Source organism: Hippocampus guttulatus, chromosome 3 (assembly GCF_054856545.1).
Source record: "Hippocampus guttulatus isolate MCC_2025c chromosome 3, RoL_Hgut_1.0, whole genome shotgun sequence".
Classification (NCBI taxonomy): Eukaryota; Metazoa; Chordata; class Actinopteri; order Syngnathiformes; family Syngnathidae; genus Hippocampus; species Hippocampus guttulatus.
The window spans coordinates 15,288,935-15,307,841 of record NC_141263.1 but is presented as its reverse complement, the minus strand read 5'-3'; the positions used below and the strand labels follow the sequence as shown (position 1 = coordinate 15,307,841).

The window sequence follows — 18,907 nt, the reverse complement described above, 5'->3', positions numbered from 1 at the left end:
CAAAGTGCCACCCCCTCTGTTTATTTTACTGTACAGTATTGTATTTAATAAAAACATGCAGTTATGACCTAATTGATAATGGAAGGAATTGAATAGTTTTTGATACATTTTTGTTTTATACAATGGATATTGTCCTGCTCCTTCTGATGTACGTGCCTTGGCCACCAGGGGACAGTATAATACAGACGAAGATGTACATGGAGCTGTACATAGTTAGTCCTTAGCTCTATAGTAAATTACAGTACTGTATTCATTTTTTTTCAGAAAATAAATTATGCCACTGAGTGTTGTTTTATTTTCTATCTATATGTGTCGAAATGGAATTATATCTTAGTTCGGTTGGGCTGAACTTAAAATGTTTACATTTTTACCTAGGATATTTTGACTTTTGTCTTTTGTTTTGTCACGTTTGTTGTTTCATCGTGTGGACCTGATATGTCCGTGTTTTATGTTATGTGTTGTGTTTATTATTTTACTTTATGTTAACTGTTTTGTTAAGCGCTTTGTTACAGCTGCCGCTGTTGTGAAAGCGCTATATAAATCAGCATGTATTGTATTGTAAAATTACACATTTCAGATATTTTTCTTTTTGATTTTTTTAATTTCTTGTCATAAAATTCTTTGATATTTCTTGTAGTATTAAGTATTAATGCTCAGATCGTTATTTTTTTCTTTCTTGTAATATTTTGACTTTATTCCTGTAAATCTCTAGGTGTTGTCTTTCTCCATACGAAAAACGCCATACAATTCGTTTTTTTTCTCATGACTTTGTTGATGTCGAATTTGACATTTTTCATGAAAGCATGTACTTTAATTTTGGAAGTGATATCTTTTGTATTGTAACATTTAAATCCTCAGTCATTCAAACGATCTCTGTTTTTTATAAGTATTCAAACCTGCTTCGCTACTGGATTATACTGTTGGTCATTATAGTGGTAATATTTATTAGGTGTTTTGTTTCGTGTACCCCTGTTATTGCTTTATTTCACATCATGATTAAAACAAACAAAAAGTAAAATAAACAAATACATCACAACCAAAAGTGGTGAGAGCTATTTACCTCCCCAAATCGTGATTGTCATGGTGAGCTTTTGTTTTGAAGTGAGAAACAGGAAGTCGATTTTTGGCGACTACTCAACTCTGTGGACACAAAAAACCCAGCGAAATCGAGGAGAAGGACAGCGCCCAGAATAACTCTGAAGAAGTGTGTGGAGGAGCATCGTGTTGGACATGGGATTGCGGCCAAACTCCCCGGCCTGTCGGACTTCCAAAGAGAGGTAGGAGGAAGCCTGTTTTAATCACCAAGGTCACAAAACAAGGCGCCCGTTTAAGATTTCTCTCCATGGGCGACGCCAAGTCGCTTTGCTGGGATGTTGTCCGACTAATACCCGCCAGATCGTCGTTCTTATTTTTCTCCTTTTTTGGCTTTCTCGCTCCAGGCGTGTTTATGTTTATTTCTCCACGAGCGATTATTTAGGCGTAAAAGGCCTTGTTTTGGCTCTGGTTCGTGGAATGTAAATCTGGTTTCCAAGTTTTTCGCTGCTCGGGTCTACTCTCCATCCTCCGCCGAGAACCAAGTGAAGCGGCCCCGGCTGTGATACGACTCTGTTTATCCGACTATATGGCCCGCTGCCGCCGGGTTAGCTAATCCGCTAATCTCGAAGAGAGGAGGTTGAGTTTTTAATTGCAACGCCGCTACTTATCGTCACTGCTTTCTCCCAGAAATGGACTCAGCAGGCTGGATTACATCAATCGCGCTAGCCTTAGCCTAACAGCGGAAGAAAACAAGTCATTGTTATTGTTTGACTGCCATTTTAAGATGCTGGCGTCACAATTAGGGCTTGCAGTTTTCCATTTTACGTGTTTTTAATTGAATTCCTGTTAAACTGTGAGTCATTACAAGTGCATTACACCACTTAACTAAATTGTCCATCCAAGTAAGTTTATCAAGTGTGTACTCTCACATTTTTATCTAAATGAGTGATTAGCAAAGTAAGATAAAATAAGATAAGAAACAATTTATTAGTCTCGCAATGGAGAAATTCCCAATTCACAGCAGCAAAGTTATGAAAGGAAGAAGTAGAACAACAAAATACAGGAGTTGCTGAAAAGGCAGCCACTCTTGTGGTGCCATCTTGAGGTCAAAATAACAAAAATAACACAACACAACACAACACAACACACAGGACACAGACAGTTGTGCAATCTTCACCACTTTCCTGCATACACTTTGTTGTCTGAAGCAGTTATAGATGAAAGAGGAGAGGATCAAGGTGTCCTTTCACCAGTGGATCAGAGACGTGTGGTATCGGAATGACTCCTCTTGAACAGTTCAGTCGTATTTAACTTTTAAATTCAACATATTTGCATATCAATCTTGAAGAACTGTTAACTTCTATATATATTATTCAATTCATGTGATTGATTAAATATTAATAAGGCGGCCCGGTGGTCCAGTGGTTAATGCGTTGACCTCACAATGCAGAGGTTCAATAACGGCTCCAGCCTCCCTGTGTGGAGTTTACATGTTCTCCCCGGGCCTGCGTGGGTTTTCTCCAAGTACCCCGGCTTCCTCCCACATTCCAAATACATGCATGGCAGGCTGATTGAACACTCAAAATTGTCCCTAGGTGTAAGTGTGACCATGGATGGTTGTTTGTCTGTGTGTGCCCTGCGATTGCCTGGCATCCGATTCAGGGTGTCCCCTGCCTACTACCTGAAGATGGCTGGAATAGGCTCCAGCACCCCCCGTGACCCTTGTGAGGATAAGCGGATTGGAAAATGGATGGATGAATCATTCTACTGATTTGAGTTCTGCGCATAGTCACAGACTGAATTAAAGAATTATCTCAAGACACCACTATCCAGACCACATGTAGACGATCACACGCGCTTACGCTCCCTTGTATCACCGCCTTCATTGTTCATGTCTTGTGACCTGTTGTAATTGTCATATGCTTGTGCAGGAGTTTTTTTGCCTAACTCAAACTATCCTCAAAATGAGGATAGTTCGAGCGTGGGTTTTTTTTTCTCTCCCTCTCCCTCCCCTGTGGTTTCTTCCGATTTTCGAGGTTGAGTGAACGCTGGCGCGTCTGGCTGCCGCTGCTCAACCTGTCCTGTGTTTTATTGTTTTTGTTCCTGATTGTAAAGTGTCCTTGGGTGTCTTGAAAGGCGCTTATAAATAAAATGTATTATTATTATTATTACTGTACAAGTACAAATTTCCTTCAGTTTTGCCAGTGTGAGACTAGAGTTGCTCAACTTGGTATGACAAATCATGCAGATAGGATGCTGAACCCAGTCCCATCACGATCTGAGATGCATGTGAATCCATGTGGTACATATTCATCCGACCACTTTGTTTTTTATTTTTTGTTTGACATAGCATGTATTAAAACAAATCACATGACGTACTATCACGACAGTCACACGTTGACTACTGAGCGAACTAAATTTCCTGCAGCACTGATTGGACAAGCAATGTAATGTGATCATCTGCAGCCAGTGATGGCCAAGACGGAGTGTCATAACTAATTGACATGTTGAGTCAGGTGTGTCTTAACCTCCATGGCAGAGGCTCCATCAAACACCCTGAGACCGATTCACCGAACCCGTGGCGTTTGATCAAACCCAGGTTAAGAACCACTGGTCTAAATGATTGATCAAAGGAAGTCATGTCAGGATCAGGACGTAGTAACTGTGGCAGCAATGACTTCATTTATGGTGCATCTGAGTAATTTTTCAAAAATGTTTTCATTTGACCAACAATATAATTCACGGTATAAAAATCTCTATGTTATGGTTTGGAGTTGGGAAAAAGTTAATGATTCCAAACACAGCCAAGATACAGGTGTTGAGTGTCCTTTCAGACTTTTTAATACACACCTGCTATAATACATTTTAGAACATTGTCATTAATATGTCGGTCCAAACGAGCCAAAGCATTGTGTGGCTTGTGCGTGACATTTTCTTGCAAAGAAAACTCCAGTCTTGTGAGTTGCTTTCAAACAGTGTCTCTTTGTTTGCACCCCCCTTGCTTGGAGAGGATTAATGCAGCTAATGATCTGTAATGTAGGGAAAGGGATAAATGATCATCAAATTGAGAGGAAAGCCCTCAGTGTTTGATTCTTTATATGGTACCGGTATGTACATTTGTGTGTGTGTGTGTGTGTGTGTGTGTGTGCGCAATGGTATCTACTCAGAATCTGTTGTTTGCCTAGGAGTGTCAAAAGTGTTGCGGTTTTTAAAAAAATTTGTCTCAAAAGTGTCACATGGTAGCATATGGCGCTTTTTCCGCTTTTTATTTTTAAACCCAATCCCGGACCCCCTCCTGTTAATCCTCCCAGTATGTCACCAAGATTAGTGCTTTGTCACTGAGGGACCCTCCTGCCTGCATTATGAGTTGTAAAGACAACAGTGCGTTTACAGATTCATCCGACAACAAATGTCTGCGTACGTACAGTGGAAGGTGATGTTTTTTTTCTTTTTTTTTAATTGATTGTATGCATTTTTAAATGTTTTTGGTTGTGAGTGGGAGTTAAAAAAATGCAGAACCACCACCAGTTGCTCGAGAGCCCTTGTTCATGCACAGAATCCACGTGTTAATGTGGGTTTGGTTCTTGCTTGACAGATTTAAGTCAAAGACTATAATCTCTTTTGTAACTAGTTTAGCTCAGGCACAACCCTCCTCCTGTAGTAACCCTGATCACAGTATTCTGCACGGTTTTTCTATAATTCCTGAGGGATTCTTCTTTTTTTGTAAACACACTCACCCACATTGCGGGAGTAGTTTTTATATTCTCTGGCTAAGCGTCTGTGTAGAATTTCCTGTACAGAGGCCGCTAGGAGACTTCCTGCTCTCAGCTGCTGCATGTGGATGTGGAGGTGGGAGGGGAGTTGCTGTAAGAGTATGGAAGGAAGACAATGAGAGACGAGCTGAAGCAGACTGCATGGTGGCCACTGTGGTCGCCTCAAATGTGTCATGTTGTGACTCAGCCAATTAAAAAAATTTCCAAGAGTGGAAGTGAAAGAGGTTTCTGTCTATCACTTTAATATACAGTTATTTTTGAAAAAGCCAATTCCAATGAAGTTGGGACGTTGTGTTCACATAAAGAAAAACAGAATACAGTGATTTGCAAATCATGTTCAACCTATATTCAATTGAATACACTACAAAGACAAGACATTTCCTGTTCAAACCGATAAACGACTTCTTTTTTTTTTAGCATATTTTATGGCTTCAACGCGTTCCCAAAAAGCTGAGACAGGCTCATGTTTACCATTGTGTTACCACTTTACTGTAAGCATTTGGGAACTGAAGACACTAATAGTTGAAGCTTTGTCGGTGGACTTCTTTTCCATTCTTCTTTGATGTACAGCTTCAGCTGTTCAGCAATCCGGGGTCTTTTGTTTTATGCTTCATAATGCGCCACACATTTTCAATGGGAGACAGGTCTGGACTGCAGGCACTCCAGTCTCGTACCGGCACTCTTTTACTACAAAGCCGGAGTGTTGTAAGATGTGCAGAACGTGGTTTGACTTTGTCTTGCTGAAATAAGATAAGATAAGAAAACATTTATTAGTCTCGCAATGGAGAAATTCCCAATTCACAGCAGCAAAGTTACGAAAGGGAAAGAAGTAGAACAACAAAATATAGGAGCTGCTGGAAAGGCAGCCACTCTCGCGGCGCCATTTTGAAGTCAAAATAACAAAAACACAACACAACACATAGGACACAGAAGCATTGGCGTCTATGAAAAAGACATTGCTTGGATGTCAGCATATGTTTCTCCATAACCTGTACGTACCTTTCAGCATGAATGTATGTGAATGTATATGAATATTTTTATTTTGTCATAAGCAGGCATTAATGCAAAATATGTAGCTGTCTTTGCCCACATGCAAGGGCAAACAAAGACAGCTAAATGTACCTTCATTGCTTCATTTTATTTATTTTTTGGTTTCACTTCACTTGATCCGTGACTTATAGCTTCCTTTCCTCAAATTTTGGCTGGCAACACAAAACTAAAAATCGACCAAACGACAACCTGTAACTGGAAAAACTTTTCACTTACGGCACTTGGAATTCAAGTTCCCACCGTACTTGCGTGAAATAAGGTTGTTTTTCGTCAGGATCATCCTAAACTATAGTTTTCCCAACTATGTTATGTTACCTTTTTGGAACCAACCCTTAATTTTGGATATAATTCTCATGGAAAGTTTCCAACTTAATGGGTTGCCAGAATTTCACACTCCTCGGTGTAGAGCTGGGACGGGCCTCTCACTTCAACTTTGTGCACCATTACAGGACATGTCCTTTGGTTTGTTATAGCCCCAGTGCTACAGTCGGCCCTGCCAGCATGCTCCAGTAGTCATTGGACCCTTCAGTCTGCAGGTACCACCCTCCTTCTTCCTCTGGTGTGCTTTCTTTATGATAGTCTTATAGCAAAAATTAACATTGCCTTTGGGCTGCTCGCTCCCTCAGCGCTGTTTGATCCAAGAGAAACGTGCCTTGTAAGGAAGCAGGATGTTCACAGGCTCCACCAAGCTGCCCCCCGCCAAAACCCCCCAGCCCGAGCGGCTGGACGATGTGTACGCCGCCTTACGCAGAGGCTTACAGTGAGTGCCAATTTAGTGTGTAGAAACATTGGAACATCACTGAAACCCTTTATTATTGGTTGTTGTTAGGTCATACTTGCAGGTCCACCAGCTGGAGCTGGACACTCTAGGCCAGCAGATCCGAGAAAACAAGAGAAACGGTCGACTGGTGAGAGGCCGCCTATTCAAACAAGTCTCGCTGCTATCGAGTGGTGCCAGGCGGGATGCAATTTAGACTCTTTGTGATGCTAAATGTTTTATTTTCTTCCACAGGGCTCTTTGTATGAACAGGATAAGGTTGGTTTCTTTCACATCTGTTGTGTACATTCACTGGTCTCAACTTTAAGTACACTTACACAATCCAAGAAGATCCAATATAAGATCTGTATCAGAAAATATGTCCAAAAGAAAATAACGCTCAGTTTTGAATGAAACTCTCGCAGCGGTACGAACGTGACAATATTCTTATTGTGGTTTGCAGTATTATGGCACTACACACCTTAATGCTGAGAGCTGCTTCTGATGTTAAACCTCATGTTTCAAAATACAGTTTATCCCAGCCCTGCCACAAATAGAGAAAATCTGCAACTAACTAACACCAACACAAAAAGGTTTGTAGAAACCACAAAATGGCAACAAAGCACTTTTTCTATTCGGTAATCTATGGTCTGACCAAATGAAATTCTTCCTCACAATCTAATGAAAATGCTTCCCAGAAAATGTCGCCAAAGCACTATTTTTATGTTAGACATGGCATTGTCCTCAGCATAAAAACAGCAAAAAGGTGACTTTAAGCAGATAATTTATCGCACAAATACATTTCCTGATTGGTGCCAATTGGGCACCTCGATGAAAGGCTGTGCCTGAAAAAAGGAGGTGTAGTTTTTGATTCAGCTCTTATCTCGGATCACATTAGATTCAGGATGCAATATGTTATGTATTATCTTTATTACCTGACCTTGCTTTCCTTGTTTTTTTATTTTTGGTTTTTTTTTTTAGCAAGTGAAAGCCATAGAGAGATTCATGCGGCGTTTGGAATTCCATCTCAGCAAGGTGTTTTTCAATGATTCAACTCCTAACTATATCTTATACAGGTTATGGTTATTTCCATTCAGTGTGTGTGAAACCCTGTTGTCTTGTAGGTGGAGGAGCTATACGATGCTTACTGCATACAGCGGCGGGTCCGAGATGGAGCAAGTAAAATGGTGGCAGCTTTTAACTCTGCCACTGGGAGCAAAGAGGCCAGGGAGAGCTTGAGTGAGGCCAGCAGGGGCTTTAGGGAATGTACGGAGGTGAGTTACGAACCCTAAATCAGTGTATTGGGTTAAATATTTGGGGAAATATATTTACTTGATGTTAACAGTCATGTTGGTTTGCATGCAGCACATGTGCTCGCTTGAGAGCGAACTGGAAAGCCACATGGGAGAATTTCATGTCAAGATGAAGGGTGAGTGACTCATTTTGTAAATTCATCACTTTCACTTCCTTCTCTTCACAGCAATATTTTTTCATTCATGTTGTAGGTCTTGCTGGTTTTGCACGGCTGTGTGCGGGTGACCAATATGAGGTAAAAAAAAAAAGGGAACAATTCAACAACACACATTCAATGCATCCATTCATTTTTGAAAAGTCTTATTTTGGTTACTTTTTGAAATTCCGTTTTTTTTTTTTTTTTACAATAAATCACTCCGGATTATAAATTTCACCAGTCAAAAAAATGCATCCTGAAGGAGAGAAAAAACCTATATGTCACTCTGGACTATAAGTCGCATTGGGGGGGAAAATATATTTTACAAAAACCTAGACCAAAAACAGTAGAATAGAGGTCAGACTCGCCCCCAAAATCCCAGTTAACTAATCGTGGGTGTGTTTGGAAATATACTCCGAGCACGCACCGCTTCACTCCCAACAGTCCAGAAACGCATAGCGTTGTTCAAATGTGCCGTTCGGTTATTCAGATGGCCCAAAAAGAGTGCTAAAGCTCAGTGCGTCGGGCGGAACAGACGGAAACAGTTCAAATTCAAGAGCTGGTTTAGAAACATCCACTGGTGAAAAGGACACTTTGATCCGCTCCTCTTTCATCTATAACTGCTTCAGACAATAAAGTGTATGCAGGAAAGTGGTTGTGATTGCACAGACTTTGTATTATTTTGTCTTTTTTTGGTTAACTTTTCTTTTGATAGCGGTGTGGACACCCGCAGCGGCTCCTCTTGTTTTATGTGAGAGGGAAGAAATTTCATCTGTGCTGTATGTTACATGTTACACATACAGTACATTTGACAATAATGTTTTATCCAATCCAATCCAACACAGGTGTCAAACTCAAGACCTGGGGGCCAGAGATGGCCCGACACATCATGCAATCAGAGATGGCATTTGTGTGTGTGTGTGTGTGCAAAATACTGTAATTGAAATTGACATCCAAAAAGAGTCTGGTACGTTGTATTACAAAACGTTTTACTTTTATATTTTTAAAAAGTCATTATCCAGCCATCCATTTTCTGTAGCCCTTGGTTTCTAGAGTTGCCAATGAGCTGCAGCCAATCCCGTCCAACTTTGGGCAAGAGGCTGGTTACAGCAAATCACAGGGCGGATCTTGATATTGATGTCCTCATGATCAGAATCTTGCCTTTTCACCTTTTTGGCTGGCAAAATATGAGTGTTCTATTGCCTTATAGTGAGTGTATATTGGTGTCCATTTAGCCTCTAAATCACTCCAACAATCAATATTTTGAGGTTTATAATATGGAGGTCGTTGTATTGAATGTGAGAGGTGCTGTGAATGAAAAGGGCGAACTACTCCCTCATTTGCCAGGTGCTCATGCGCTACGGGCGTCAACGCTGGAGGCTACGAGGCCGCGTGGAAGTCAGCAGCAAACAGATGTGGGACAGCGAAGACTACATTTTCCTGCCTCTCGTCGCTGAACTTTTGTCAATCAAGGTAAGTGAATAATGGGGCGTGTTTTAATATTTACGTCCACCAGGGAATTTCTGTTTTCCTTAGTGCAATGTTCTCCATTCAGTTGGTTTTGTACTTCACATGGGATTTTGGTCACCAACCGTACATTAGTGACATCATAAACATGATCACTTTTCAGTCGGATGTTAAGATGTTCAAAGGCTCTAACCCGTCCCTCCAAAAATTGGGGGAAATGTTATGGTTCTTAAGCGTTTTGAAATATTAGGAAAAAAATAAGTACCGGTAGGTATACAGTATGATCTGTTTCACTCAGTATCTTTGCATGCACGCGCGCCCGCGCGCGCGCGCACACACCCACACACACACACACAAATCCCATCTGTGATTGCATCACACATTTAGTTTGGGATTTTAAGGACATAGAGTATTTGATTTGACAATTTTAACACACTCACACAGAAAATAACAGAAAAACACTGGTCATGTATCGCTGGCATTGGGTCAAAACCCCCGATGTCCAAATTTGTTCAGTGTCAGATTTTTTTTCACAAATTGATACTGTTGCTCAGTCCCCAGGTGGGTATGTCATCTTTTCAAATCGTTGACCAAACGAAAGTGATGGTATCTTTTGAAGATAAGGTTTCCGCCTGACGCCAGCGATATGAAGGCTCCGTCACATCAAAAACAAGGAATTTCTCATGGGGCACTGCTATGATTGATGAATCTGGTGGAACGCTCCAGTGATTGGGCCATTTCACAAAAAGTTGCGGTAACTGGAAGAAATTGCAAGCTTGTGCAAACAGTAATTCACGGTGGTTGGTTCATTTTGCATGAATTGTTGCGAGTACGACATCTTCAACTGTCAGCTCTCATTGGCCCAGTTTGTAATGATTGGCTTTTATTTTGGACCTCCTTGTATTTTATGTTATTTTGGATCGAGTTTATTCCATAACCAGCTCAAAGAGGAAAACACAAAATGAAACAGCCTCCAATGGCTGACTTTATTTTCAGGTGACAGAGCTGAAGAGTCTGGCCAATCACGTGGTGGTGGGTAGCGTGTCCTGCGAAATGCTCGACCTGTTCTGCCCACTCCCCCAGACGCTTGCTGTGGATATTAACGATCTGGGAACAGTTAAACTGAACTTGGAAGTCACATGGAGGTAATTAAACTTGCTATATGCACGCACCCTTTAGTCACTCAACGTAACTCTATATAAAGTCATCATATTTCTTCCAGTCCTTTTGATAAGGATGACCAGACATCGTCCTGCAGTACCGTTTCCAAACGTCTGTTGTCCAATCAGAGCCCTCCAGACACGCCCTCCATGCGGGAACAAGTGTTTTATGTGAGTCAACACGAACTTTCCCATGTCATCATTCTCCATTTAAACCTGTTTCTTCGCCGGCCACTTCATCTGGTGCACCTTATATGATCCATTCAGTGCAGCTTCAAATTTGACTTTGCTGTTGGTCTGTCATTCTAGTTAATGTGGTAGCTAGCTGCAAGCAGTGTTGAGCCCCACGCTGCTTTGAACAGAGAGGTGCCTAAGACACTGTTGCCCCACTATATTGTGCTTGACTTCTCGCTGTCCCGTTACATCATGGATCTTCTTGGTTGTCGATCTTACTTGTCCATCACGGAACTTCCTACTACAAGGTGGAAATCTGTCATGAGAGTCACAGTTGCTGATACGTCTCTCTGTGTATAAAAATGAAAACACGTTAAAATGTGGAACACTTGCACGGAGCTGACACGCAAGGACTCAAGCCCAGACTCGTTTGCCAATGTTGTGCCACACCACGAGGCCCCGCCTCTTAAAGGCAAACACATAACACTGAGATACTACAGTATGTACAGTACAGTATTTTCTTTCCAATATATGCTTGCCATTATTTTTCTTTGTGTTGAACTACGTTTACAATGTACATAAAGTGCATTTTAAGGCATTTAAATTACTTTTTAGTGTGTGGGTAAAATGATGTTATCCCTAATCATTTAAAATAAGGACAAACCTTTCAGTATGATTCAGTGAGGTTTAACGGTACTGTAAACTACAACCAAATTCATCAATATGTTGCATAATTCATAAATGTTAAAAGCATCAGTCAACTAAACATTGTCAGTGTTTTCCCAGCTATATTGCGGGTCATCGTGGGCGCCTACACTATACTGTTTGTGTGTGTGTGTGTGTGTGTGTGTGTGTGTGTGTGTGTGTGTGTGTGTGTGCGTGCGTGCGTGTGTGTGTGTTTAAAGGGTTTTTACAGTATACTTCCCTTCAGTAATAATGCACTTTCCAGCGACTGATTGAATGCCGTAAAACAAATCACAGATCACATTCACGCGGAAGGTGCTCTGGGCCTAAGCTCTCACACACCACCCCATCTACCCCCCCCCTCCACCCCCCCGCCTCTGAAAGGCACAAGTATGTACACAAACACTACATTACGTACAGCATTTTCGATACATTTGATGCTTGCAGTTTGTTTTAATGTTCAAAACAAAAAACAGCTGTTTTTTTATTTGTTTAAATGAGTAGTAAATAAGGCGGCCCGGTAGTCCAGTGGTTAGCACGTCGACTTCACAGCGCGCACCGGGTTCAATTCCAATTCCATTGATTGATCATTCCAAATTGTCCCTCAGTGTGAGTGTGGGCGTGCATGGTTGTTCGTCTCTGTGTGCCCTGCGATTGGTTGGCAACCAATTCGGGGTGTCCCCCGCCTACTGCCCGAAGACAGCTGGGATGGGCTCCAGCACCCCCCTCAACCCTAGTGAGGATAAAGCGGTTCGGAAGATGGATGGAGGGATGGAGTAGTAAATAGTTGTGCTGTAAAACTGTGTGTGCGTGTGTGTGTGTGTGTGTGTGTGTGTGTGTGTGTGTGTGTGTATATATATATACACGCACATAATTGTAACTTTTATCATGGATTTTCACCTATTGTGGGTGGGTATGGTACATATCCCCCAGGGGTTGTATTTTGAAAAATTATGCTTACACCTGTGAGCATCCAGGTGTACCTAATAAAGTGGCCAGCGAGGATATCCATCGATCTGTTTTGCCTCAATCATGGCTTGCTATTACTTTCATTTCACTGGCTTGTTCTGTTTCAGCTGCTCCCCACCTGCTTTGTGTGTAGCAGTAGCACTGATGTGTGTGAGAATAATCGCACAGGACTGTGTGTCAGGTCATGTGGTTGTGGAAGTGGCGTGCCTAACGCAAGTAGTCCTGCGGCCAGTGATGGCGCTCGCGGGAGGTGTGACAGCGGAAGCGTGTATGAGCGGAGCTGCGGCCCCTGTAGCTGTTTAATAGTGGTTGAGTAGCCGTCCAATATGTTCCTCCTCTTCCTCACCTCGCTGAAGAGCATACCTCCCGGGGGCGCCGTGCGAAGACGCCGGCCAACAGAGGCGGTCAACGAGGGCGTGATGGACAGGACGGCTTCCTTAAAGCGCCCATTGAGCCGTGCAAGAGCCCCATCCAGAGATGTACCGTTGGTGTGTGGAATGTAGTTTTAGTGTTGGTGGACTTTTGTGGTTCAATAGTGATAGCAAGTGACTGACCTGTTGGATATGAATCATTCCCTTATTTTCCGATATAGGGAGAGGGGTCCTCGGTTTACAATAGCACTGATGATACTGTGTGATATTTCGAAGTTTCAAACAGTGCTCAATGAGCTAGTGTGTACCTGTTCCACGATAGAAAAAAGTCCGCTCAATTGGCATCATTCAGTGTATCCCCCCCATTTCCAGACCCACTCACGATAGGTGAAAATACACAATACTGTATTGAGACACCTTATGAAACATGTGTTGCACAGTTCCCACACACTTTAAATAAATTAGGCAAATTATTAAAACACACTTTTTAAAGTATTCCTGAGCGCCTGCTCTCACTCGCTCGCTATCAATAAATGGGAAATCTTATTATTACACACTCCCCAGAAGCTAAACATGCTTGCTTCAAACTGTTTTTTTGTCACAGTTGAAGTTCACTGTAAAGTGACACATAAAACAAAAGGGAATTGAACATTGTGTTTTTAAGATCATGTTCAAACAAATGTATGATTTAATCTTCGGGAATTCCGCTAGCTTAATGCTACCATGTCATGTGGAATTCCATAGATATGCTAAAGCACTCCATAAAGCGTGGATTTGTTTTATATATAAGGCCTAGAAATATCTTTGATACAAATATCAATCCTGTAATTGTGATTAAAGTACTGCTAGACTATGGTATGCATCAACTTGAAAATCGAGGTTCCATCATTGCCGAACGAACTGAACATAAACAAGCGCCTATTGTAGACACAGGACAGACAGGCAAGGCAGACAGACAGAGAAAAAAAGATCACACCAAAATAAGCACCTTTAAAGTAGTGATATTGGAGAAAAAAAACAAAACAGCCTTTTATATTTAAGCACCTTTCAGATCAGCAACCCAAAGTGCCTCACAAAATAGGAATGAAGATTACAGCAACAGCTAAAATAACAGATACTGTAAATAACCAGGAGTCATTTACGGTTAAATTTGTGTTTCTCAAAAAACATCAATGTGTATTTCCTTTGTTTACAAACCGCGGAGCAAAATACCATGTTTGGTCCTTTCCACCTGTTTTCTTTTTCCTGCTGGCACTAAAATGTGCCCATTGTTCTTGATTTCAGCATGCTCCCTGAATAAATCTGTTTAACCTGACCTGAATCGCAGCGGCCTTATGGGTTTGAAAGCCCTCATTTGTTCCACATCCCGCATGGAACACATCCATTGGACATTACTTACACACCACATTTGTGAGCTGTGGTCATGACCGTCATGTGCAACCTTGAGACCTGACTGCAGGGAGCTTTGACAACCACTGTTGAAGTTGTTGTTGTAATAGTTTGTCCTTCTTGTAAAGCAGTTTGATCAGGTGGATGGCATCACCAGCAAACGGGAGTTGTAGCGAATACTCTGCCATTTACTACATAGAAATGTCATAATGAAACAGAAAAAAAAACACTTTGCCACCTAAGCTGCAATATCATTGCTAGATGAGTTAGCATGTTGGTTTGTCATTATGTGTTAGCATTAGCTTTATAGTCACTTGACTTGAAGATAAAATGGGTCCTACTGGGATCATTTTTCCTTGATGAAGATCTCTATTCTACCGAGTGCCATCTGTTGCTGATTTTTTTTTCATACAACTCTTGTATTCAGATTCATATTGAAATATGAAAATATTGGTCATCACCAAAAGAACACCATTCCTGCACTCAAGCAAGGTGGCATCATCATGCTTTGAGGCTGTTTTTCTTCAGCTGGACCTGGCATAAGGTGGAAGGAATTATAAACAGTTTGAAAAAGCAGTCAATGCTAGCACACAGCTTTCAGGTTTCTACTAGACAGCAAAAAAAAAACCAAACAAACCCAAAAAGTCAGCTGTCATGCTGTCATTCTACTACAGTGCAAATTTAATTTGGATTTGATTAATTGTTCAGCCCTAATTCTGAACACAGACACATCCCAGTTGTAAAAGGGGTGTGCATATTTGTGCAATAACATTATACAACCTGTTTGTTTTAATCATCTCATTATCTTATTTCCTCAAGTCACTGCTGAAGCGACAAGGAGAGCTCGACAATGGTACCGTCTGGTCCAACTCCTCCGAGTCCTCCGACGACTCATCCAGTCCAGCCCTGGCCCACCACGCTCAGAGGCTGTCGGCCTCCAACGTACTGCATACCAGCGTCCCTGCACCGCACAAGTCCAGCGCTTCAACGCCGTCGTTGTCGTCCAATCAGGAAGAGGACGAGAGCGAAACGGTCGAGGTTTTCTCCCCGAGAGATTCGGTGCACAACGGCCACCCGCAGACGTCCTCCTCTGGTAGCCGAGTCGGCGAGACCGGCCCAGAATGTACTGTGATGGACAGGCTGTCTGCCCAATCGTCCGAGCTTCTGGAAACCTCAGCGGAGCTGAGCTGCTCGTGCTCTGACGTTTCCTCCACGGCTGCCGAGTCATTAGAGAGGACGGATGAATGTCTGGGCAAAGATCCACCTGAGAACTCGACAATCCTGACCGGAGCAGGGACCGCTGAAGGTGAAGGACCAAGCCAGACAGATCAGGATTTAAAACATTCTGATGGAGCTCCAAATGTAAGTTGACACTTGTGTTTATTCTCTGTTTCTCTAGTCCCGCCTTTAACCCCTTTTACAATCCATACAAAATGAAATATTTCCGTTGGACATTTTACACTTCTCAGAAGTGTTACACTAAATAAAACATTTGACTCCCCAAGTACCACCATCATGACAACAATAAAATCCACAAGGCCCAACCACTCATCAAACATCAGGTATATTTTATATTATTCTAAGCCACTGTCACATTATGACAATTAAATCACGCACTTAAATATAGACAAATAATTTTAATTACTTAAATAATGGCTCAGTTCAAATGTATAAATGATTGTTTTTGGTGGTACCAACAATTTTCTCCTCGTGTGCACGCTTGAGCCTCAGTCTTTGCCTATTTCGGGTGATTATCTTCAAACATTCATCCATCCATTATGCGAACCGCTTATCTCCACGTTTATTGTATTTCGAACAAAATCTTTGGAATTACCCAGAAAATGATCATTTGCTACTGATTGGTCAAACGGGTAGTTGAAGTGTTGACATGTCTGGTTTCTTCCCAGGTCCCGTTTCCCACTTCTTCGAGTTTCACTCAGGAAGTGGAGACTGCTCTTGAGAGTTTTGACTTCCTCAACTGCTCTGACCTGGAGGAGGAGGAGGAGGAGGAAGAGGGGGAGGTTCAAGAAGAGATTCAAGAAGAGGTTGTCCAGAAAGAGATGGACGAGCTGCATGAAGACAATAAGCAGCCAACGGAAGAGGAGCATCAAGAGGAAGATGAGCAACAAAAGGAGGAAGAGCCTCAAGAGGAACACAAAGGAGCAAAGCAAGAAGGCGAGGAACAGCCTGGCGAAGATCAAAACAAGAGTGAACAAGACAACATAGAGGAGGAGAAGGCAGAGGAGGAGGAGGAAGAGAGCAAAGAAATTTTGGACTCCGGAGCAAGGTTTGTGTTTTCCTTTGAGTACCGTCAAGAGTGACAGAGCCCCTCTGCCAATTGGAGAGTAATCAACAAAAGGTTTGTAATTGCCAGAAGATGGCGCAAGAGCATTTTTCTTTTTTCCTGTAAAAACAAGGCTACGGCCTGACTAAATGAAGCGCCTCCCTTCACTTCAATAACACAAAATCCCGCATGGCAGTGCCAAAGAATAGATAGATTTTTCAGAGAATGACAGAGGATTGGTTAGGGAAAAAAAATCTATAATATAAAAATATATAAAAATGCATTTTTAAAATGATACCAAATAATTATTTTGGTATTAAAGTAAACAATTTTACAAATGCATAAAAGGCTCCAGCACGCTTGCGACCCATTTCAGGATAAGCAGATTAGAAAATAGATCGACGGATGGATGGATGGATGGATGGATGGATGGATGGAATAAAATAACAAGTGAATTATGTTTTCACTCATTATTTCATTCACAATTTAATTAATTATAAAGAATAGAATTTAAAAAATGATCGTGAATTATTATGACTGTGCCCCCGAAAAGGGGAAAAAAAAGCTGACTGGAAGTCATTTAAACACAGAATTGAAATTCGAAAGTCAAACCTTTTCCTATGATTTTCCGTATTTTGCACCGACAGTGATGAAGAGGCAGGAGACGTGCTGGAGTTCCTCATGGAGGCTCCGGAAGGATTTCGAAACTCTGACGAGGACCGCGTCTCCGAATCGCAGGTGCGCTGCAAGGCTGACCGGCCGAGTTCGCTTTCTCGTCGTCAACATGCTCAAGTATTCCAAAAAAAAAAAGTGAACCCAAAATGTTTCTATCAGGAGTCGAGTGCAGAAGAGGAGCAGGATTTGAGTCAGGTGCGGCTCCCGGGGGAAGAGGAGGGGCACTGTGAGGAAAAGGGAGAAGAGCCACACGGTGAGTGGGAGGCGGTCCTAAACTTCAGTTCTATTTGTTCCATGAAATTTTATTAATTTATTCCAACTGTCCATTCTCCGTCAGTCAGCGAGACTGAGAGGTCTGTCGGCATTTGACCCGGTTCGTGATGATTACACTGTTGGACGAAAACCCGCTTCTGTCGGTGCTTAGTCTGTCATTTTTTGGGGGGGTTGGTCCCCCCCGCCATCATTCGTCAATTGTCAACAAATGTGCGTCCGTCAGTCCTGACAGAATGCCCGCCTCTGCTCATGCCTGCGAATATCGAATCCAATCCACTTGTATTTGATAAGTGCTGTACAAATCAATATATACGCAACATCATAGACAAAAAAGGTTCACATGGCACAATTGTGTTATTTTGTACAGTAGTAGAAACCAAAATAGCTCAACTTATGGTTTTCTTTGACTTGAATCTTCCAGAGCAGGACACGTCACACAATGTTCAAGAGGAGGCGGAGCGTCCCCCAACTCCCAGCCACTTGGCCACCACTGTGTTCTAATTGGCCGGCCCACAGCGCGACCATTTCCAGTCTTGTCTAAACGTGCTCATTGCCAAGTTGACAAGCAAGCTCTTCCATTACTGCAGAGTTTGTGCACAAGTTCGCCTTGTTCTGACCAAGAACCACAAACACATTTCTTCATTTTCCAAAGTCCTCAGTCTTTCAAAGGCATTGTGTGGCCTATGTTCATACCACTTTGTTTCAAAATAATCCACAAAGAGCGGGTTCAATTTATTTAAGTGATGAAACAATACGAATAGGATGCTTTTTGCTTACCATCAATGACTGGGGCCAGTTCAGCGTTTGCAGTACTGTTGGGACTGGGCACTTTTTGCAGTGTTTTCCAGCAAGTGAAGCTCTTTTTGGTCATTTATTTCCACAGCGCGCTAATGTATACTAGTCGTTTGACGTTGTCTTTTAAGCTACAACAGGACTTGAACTGCCTTATGACTTAAGCGATTTAGGGATACATATGTACATTTGGCAGGATTGTTTTAAAATGATGCAATATGCGGTGTAAAATTATATTTAAACCTGCATGAGTGTACCTGCCTCACACTGCCAGCATGTCTGTTGTTACGAGGCTTAACTGATTCATTTCGGCGTGTACAAATTCCAGCCTCAGTGGAGAGCTACCATGTATCTGCATTTCTTTTTCTTTGTCGTCATATAAAAAGCCTCTTCATTCAGAAAGTGCCTCAAGTGACAGATGTTATGGTTGTAAAAAAAAGGGGGGGGTTTGAACAGGCAAATGTTTCAGTGTTTATTTTGGAATTACTTTTAAGAGTGTTCACTTTAAGAGATATTTCCTGTTTCATATAAAGAATTGTACCTGTCCTGAAATGTTTTATGTTCAGAAATGTTCAAACTTTATAAATTTTTCTTTAAAACAAAC

General features: G+C 41.8%; 1 protein-coding gene across 4 annotated transcripts; it reads left to right on the top strand.

Moving 5' to 3' along the window:
* The first annotated feature begins 1,132 nt into the window (after positions 1 to 1,132).
* On the top strand, positions 1,133 to 18,906 carry ripor1 (RHO family interacting cell polarization regulator 1). 4 transcript variants are annotated; one of them, XM_086107018.1, is made up of 18 exons: positions 1,133 to 1,277; positions 6,332 to 6,394; positions 6,485 to 6,618; positions 6,688 to 6,766; positions 6,871 to 6,894; positions 7,597 to 7,650; positions 7,740 to 7,889; positions 7,981 to 8,044; positions 8,121 to 8,164; positions 9,413 to 9,538; positions 10,529 to 10,677; positions 10,755 to 10,863; positions 12,876 to 13,007; positions 15,099 to 15,641; positions 16,187 to 16,566; positions 17,211 to 17,301; positions 17,398 to 17,491; positions 17,933 to 18,906. In XM_086107018.1, the coding sequence occupies exons 3-18, from the start codon at positions 6,527 to 6,529 to the stop codon at positions 18,010 to 18,012; spliced, it is 2,211 nt and encodes a 736-aa protein (XP_085963144.1). In that variant the 5' UTR covers positions 1,133 to 1,277; positions 6,332 to 6,394; positions 6,485 to 6,526; the 3' UTR covers positions 18,013 to 18,906. The 4 variants fall into 4 exon arrangements, with proteins under 4 accessions (XP_085963144.1, XP_085963143.1, XP_085963145.1 ...); XM_086107017.1 differs by having other exon boundaries at positions 6,308 to 6,394; XM_086107019.1 differs by having other exon boundaries at positions 6,308 to 6,394; positions 17,576 to 18,906.
* The last annotated feature ends 1 nt before the right edge of the window (position 18,907 follows it).

What these genes read in the sequence shown, in the direction of transcription:
- ripor1 (XM_086107018.1), top strand. Translation starts at nt 6,527, where the DNA reads ATGTTCACAGGCTCCACCAAGCTGCCCCCCGCCAAAACCCCCCAGCCC. An exon ending in AACTTGGAAGTCACATGGAG is followed by an intron (nt 10,678 to 10,754) that starts GTAATTAAACTT and finishes TATTTCTTCCAG; the next exon opens with TCCTTTTGATAAGGATGACC. An exon ending in ATTTTGGACTCCGGAGCAAG is followed by an intron (nt 16,567 to 17,210) that starts GTTTGTGTTTTC and finishes TTGCACCGACAG; the next exon opens with TGATGAAGAGGCAGGAGACG.